This window comes from Quercus robur, chromosome 5 (assembly GCF_932294415.1).
Source record: "Quercus robur chromosome 5, dhQueRobu3.1, whole genome shotgun sequence".
NCBI classification, from domain to species: Eukaryota; Viridiplantae; Streptophyta; class Magnoliopsida; order Fagales; family Fagaceae; genus Quercus; species Quercus robur.
In genome coordinates, this window is record NC_065538.1 from 3,044,016 (window position 1) to 3,050,397 (window position 6,382).

The window sequence follows — 6,382 nt, forward strand, 5'->3', positions numbered from 1 at the left end:
TTATGGATGGTTTATTTTTATTCAATACTAGTTATAGGCCCGTGCGTTGCATGGTTTTATGAAAAAGCTTATAAATAAATGTATAAATAATTATATATTTTAATAGATTCAATAAAGATAAAAGAAAAAATTATCAAGTGTAAATAATTATCTCACTAAAATAAGGGGTAAGATTTCTTCCTAAAACTAAATTAAATTGATAATTCCAAATTAAATTTTAAATTGATAATTATTTTTTTAAAAATGCACTAAATAGTTGATAAATCTAAAATTAATATAATCTTGATAATGTTATAAATTAAAATTAAAGTTGATAATTCAATAATACACGTGTAGAACATCTTGATAATTTGATGTAACATAAAAATCAAATAAGAAAATTGTTAAAATTAATCTATTAATTCTAACCATATTTAATCATTAATTGTAAGACCCTAACCCTAAGCATATAAATTAGATCAAAGCTAAGAAAATTAGTTTAAACAAAAGGCAACCAATACACAAAACCTAATCAATTTAATAAAAATAAAATACAAAAACTAAGAAGGAGCCTTTAGAAACTTGACAATGTTTTTGAATGTTTTGAATTCATTAATTAAAATCACATGAAGACAAAAAACCAATAATAACACTAAAGAAAACAAACAAAATGAAAATAATAATAATAATAATAATAATAAAAGAAAGAATGTATACCTGCATTGTCATGGGATTTAGGTATTCACATATTGAAATGAGCTTCACTCCAAAAAGGATATATAGGGTTATATATATTGGTAGAGTTCCATTTGAAATATAATTCATTTAAATCTTATTGAAGTTAAAGATATCTAATCAATGTGTTTGTTTTTATCCCATAAAAATTGGAATTAAGAAAAGGTCATATGAATAGAATGAAAAAAAGAAAAAAGAAAAAAAGAAAAAAAAAAGAGTTGATTGAGAGAAAGAGAACGTGGTTGATAGCTATAAGGGATTTTGATATATATATATATATATACACGTAGAAATTATCAAATTAATGGAGATATATACTGTTTTTTTGGAATACATAGAGATTATCAAATTATTAGAGATATATATTAATTGTTTCTTGGGATAGATTTATATTAATCACCTTTTGAAGAATTTGGATTATGCTTATCCCTTAATAATCAAGTTTTGTAGCTTGATATTCTGATAAAATAATATTAATTTAATAATTAAAATTTTGAAAATTTAGATGATAAATATTATCTAAATTAAATTTTTGTATGTTAAATATTATCCCCTAATTTAAGAAATATATCCTAACAAATAAAAATAATAATATTAATTAGATGATAAATATTATCTAAATTAAATTTTTGTATGTTAAATATTATCCCTTAATTTAAGAAATATATCCTAACAAATAAAAAAATAATGTTAATTTAATTTTATTTAATGATAAGAATGCATTAGAGTACTGGTAGTATACTATTCATTTTTAGTTCTTTAAAAATCTAAAAATTTAATAAAATTTTTGTAATTTGGTAAAGCCACATGACACAACCACAACGTCTAAACCCAACTTTTATTTAAGTATATGATGAAAGACAACCTGCAAAAATGAAAAATGACAAATTTAACAAAAAGAAAAATGTTATCCCTTAATTTAAGAAATATATCCTAACAAATAAAAAAATAATGTTAATCTAATTTTACTTAATGATAGGAATGAATTAGAGTCCTGGTAGTATACTATTTCTTTTTAGTTCTTTAAAAATCTAAAAATTTAATAAAATTTTTGCAATTTAGTGAAGTCACATGGCACAACCACGGTGTCTAAGTCCACTTTTATTATATATAATATGATATGATATGATATGATATAATATAATATGTATTTTTTGGAATTTAATAAAAGAAAGTTTTAATTTTTTAATAAATTTTTTTTTTTCATTTTACATTGTGCCAAACACTAGAAAATATTTTTTCATGTATACAATCAAACATAAAATGAAAATGTTTTTTTGATAATATTTTACATTTTACCTTTGCAAATATTTTAGTTAAAACAAACGGAGCGTAAATTGCAATGTGCATTTTTGCTGAGTTTCAATTATTCAATTAATCTGAAAAACGTGGAAGTGGATAACTACTGAAGAAGATATGCTTAGCTGAAATGATAAAACTCGTATTAAAAGACCTTTTTTTTTTTTTTGGTTCCCTGCTACCTGCTAATAATATTATAACCTGGCTACATAAAAAAATAGGGCTTAAGAATCCAGCCCCGATATTTTCTTTTGTTCCTTTCTCTTGCCTTTTCCCTCACTGTCTCTAGCTATCTCGCGCGATAATGTTTCTGGTATAGTTTTAATTATTCTATTGAATAATTAAAGAAATTTTTGGCTGGAATAAATAAAGAAAGCTAGTCTCACAGACCTTTTTCTATTTCCTGTTAACATCATACCATTTTATATTTGTATTCATTCCAGCCAGGCATATCTTTCTTTAGTGGTAATCCACTTCCAGGTTTTCCGGATTCCATATTTCTCTTTTTCTATTTCCTGCTAATATCATACCATTTTATATTTGTATTCATTCCAGCCAGGCATATCTTTCTTTAGTGGTAATCCACTTCCAGGATTAAAACTACACCGGAGACATTGTCGAGACAGTGAGGGAAAAGACAAATGAAGCGACAAGATATACTTATTTTATATAGTGTTCATTACCAGCTCAATTATGGGAGGTTGGAAATAAAAAACGATGTATTCAACGAGCTATTTAGTATTTTATATATAATGGCACTCTTTCCCATTCAGCTATATATTTCCAATATATTCCAAGCTACTTTTGCTTTCTAGCAATGGAGTCCTTGTCTTCCAAAATGAACCAAGGTCAAAAGAGCAATGAGAAAGAAGAGAATATGTTTGAAACAAAAAGCCCCAACATATACACAGAGATCATGTCAACCATCCCAGGAAGAAAGGGTTGTTGGCCGGTAGATCTCTACCAGTATGAAGGTTTTTGGTACGGTCGATATACCATAGAAGGAATATTGTCGACTCAAGACCACTTCAAACCTCAACCCAACAGCGTGATCTTGAGTAGTGCTCCCAAATCTGGCACAACTTGGTTGAAGGCTCTGAGTTTTTCCATTATGACACGATCCCATTTTGATGAGTCTACAAACCCTTTACTCACCAAAATATCACATGATTTGGTACCCTTCATAGAGTACCAATTTCTTTCAAACTCACAAACTCTGGATCTCAATGTTCCACTTTCTGCTACACACATTTCCTACACTTCCTTACCAAAATCCATTATAAATTCTGGTTGTAAGATTGTTTACATATGCAGGGATCCAAAGGATGTATTTGTATCTCTATGGCACCATTCTCAAAAGTCAGTTACTAAGGCCAGGGAAGATCTTCATTTGGAGAATGCATTTATGTACTTTTGTGAAGGATTATCTTCTTCTGGACCATATTGGGACCATGTATTGGGGTATTGGAGAGCTAGTTTGGAATCACCGGAAAGGATATTATTTTTGAAGTATGAAGATTTGATGAATGATGCTGTATATTGGGTGAAGAAAATGGCTCAGTTCATGGGTTACCCTTTCTCCTTTGAGGAAGAAGATAAAGGTGTAGTGCAAAAAATAATAAACCTATGTAGTTTTGAGAACATGTCAAGTTTGGAGGTGAATAAAAGTGGGATCGCGGAAATTCAACTAAAAGATATGGTGATTAGAAACAACATATTTTTTAGGAAAGGTAAAATTAGAGATTGGAAGAATCATCTTACAGTTGAAATGGCAATGCAACTTGATCAAATAACCAAGCAAAAGCTCAACGGTTCTGGGTTGACTTTGCATGCTGCATGAGCAAGCAGTTTACACTCCTTTCATAGCTTTCATGAAAGTAGTTGAGTATGACAACAAAATAAAATATAGGACAAAGCTTTTTTTAGCACCTCCAACAGCATGAATTATCATCATTTTGGTGTAAGGACCTCTTGTAGGTTGCTTTAATAAGGTGAGGTTAATGTCATTAAGTGTTAATGTATTTCTAGTGTCTTTAATTGTTGGGAAAATTTTAATTTGCCCACCTGTGGTTTGACTGAAATTTAAATTGTTTACCTGTGGTTTGAAAGTTGACAATTTATCCACTTGAAGTTAGCTTAGTTAGAGTTCTGTAACCTACCTCTGTAAAAAAAATAAGGCTAATATATAATTTTACTCCACTTTTATGTCTCTCTCTTCCCCACAAAAAAAAAAAAAAAAAAAAAACACACACACACACACAAGACATAATAAGATAAAAAAGGGAGGGTTTTGTAAAAATTAAAAACCATCATAAGCTCCTCTCCTCCACATCTCATTCATCAAAACTTCAGCCAAAATAACTTCTTTCTTTATGTTGGAGATGAATCTTTCAACAACCACTATTCATCCAATGCCAAGCCTTCCACTCCAAATTAAAAAAAATAAAAAATAAATAAATAAATACACACAAAACTCACCAAAACAAAGGGGAGATAAAGTCATGCTGTAGTAAAAACTTGCTAATGAACATCAAACAAAGAACCTTAATTCAGATCAACCCACGACTAGAACTCAAACAAAGAAAAAAAAAATAACCGAAGCAAGAAGAGAGAGAAGGGTTCAATAACAAAGAAAAAAGTCAATGTTCAAATCTGTTGGATAAAGGGCATCCTACATATGAAGACAACAATTTAAGTTAATGTTCTTGACAAAAATAAATTCTGAAAAATAGCTAAGGCAACAGTACTAATTTAAGGAGCAAGCAATTTCAACAGGATGCAAGGGATCAATTAGGTGAAAAAGCAAATGCCTTAGCATTAAAACATAATACAAGTAAACTTTTCATAATAAAATCCCTATGACTTACTTATCACCACCATTTGCTACACTGTGCTCTATTAAAAACACCTTAATCCATGGCAAAAAGAGTTAATTTACATACTTCAAGCATGGATTCAATTCCACAGTCAGGTCAGTAAGCTTTCTTTATCTTCAAATTCACTTCAGTCGTCCACGACAATCACTCCAAGCAAGAGAGAGAAGAGTAATATGAGATTTGTGGAGTTGAATGGAGTAGAAAATAACAAATTTTTATAGTAAAAAAATTGGGAGGAGAAGAGTCAAAATAAAAGGAAGATGAAGGGATGGAGAAATTGTAAGGTTAAGGTATAGAATAGTAGGGAGACAAAAAGGTAAAAGTAAGTAAATGCTAGAAAATGTGTATTTGTAAGGTGGCAAATTAATAAGGAGAAAAATAATTTAAAAAGAGAGAGAAAATATTAAAAATAAGTTAATAATGTAGCACTGATGTGATTTAATAGGAGCATAGCAATGTTAAACTCTATAGATATAGATATAGATATAGATGATGATATTCTTATATGTATATTAATTATTTAATTGAAGTCCCTCCAATTTCATCTTATCTTTCTTCTTCTAAAAAAAATTTCATCTTATCTCAACCTTTTAGCTCTTTTATGTTAGGTGAGAACTCCAAGTTGCGGCAACCAACAAGTTTTTTTCTTGTTATGTGCTTATGTCAAAGGGAACTCTTTAGACGTATTTGGGATTTTGATTTTGAGAGATGTTTTGTTGAGATAGCCGATTGTTCCAAAAGCTTCTAAATCTACATAATTATAGCTATTTGGTTGACTAGGGAATGTCCCATTTAATGCGCAAATATATTATAACTTCATAAAAAACAATTTAAATGATTTTTATAGTTCATTATAAAACTCGTTCGATAGTATTACTATTATATTTGAGAATCGGTTATATAATCATAATTAAACAGTGGGCCAAAATATAAAAACACCCTGTGATGTTTAGGTGAGTTGCAAACTAACCTCCTATGATTTCAAATTTTTTTTTTTAATAATTCCTTGAGATTTTCATATTTATAAATTGACCCTATGTTAAAAATTAAAATTTTCATTTTAAATTAAAATTATATAAAATTCATCTCCAGATTAGTGTAGACATACACCAATTTCCTCCAAATCCACCATCGTTCCTTTCTCCCAATATTTCCTTAGGTATACAAAGTGAAAACACAACAAAACAAAGAGAGAGAGAGACCAAAGATGAAGCAGAGAACTTGGCGGCTCTTGCTTCTTAGCACTTTCATTATCGAAAATCAAGCAGAATATTCAGGAGTATAAACTAACCTTAGTCCTCATATTGAGTCTTGAGTATTAACAAAGAGTAGTCTTTGCCTCCTCTTGCTAGGCCGGCTTGGTTTGATTTCATGGTAAAGGAAAGTTCAATACTTCACAAAGGACACAATTATTTGTAGTATTGAGACTTTAAGGGCCGGGGTTCAAGTCTCCAGGAGGGAACTTCACACACATATACACTTAGATTAGACTA

At 29.3% G+C, this 6,382-nt stretch overlaps 1 protein-coding gene across 1 annotated transcript; it reads left to right on the forward strand.

Annotated features, from left to right (window-relative positions):
- Nucleotides 1-2,830: 2,830 nt before the first annotated feature.
- Nucleotides 2,831-3,853, forward strand: LOC126727683 (flavonol sulfotransferase-like). The gene has a single exon (XM_050433610.1). The coding sequence runs from the start codon at nucleotides 2,831-2,833 to the stop codon at nucleotides 3,851-3,853; it is 1,023 nt and encodes a 340-aa protein (XP_050289567.1).
- The last annotated feature ends 2,529 nt before the right edge of the window (nucleotides 3,854-6,382 follow it).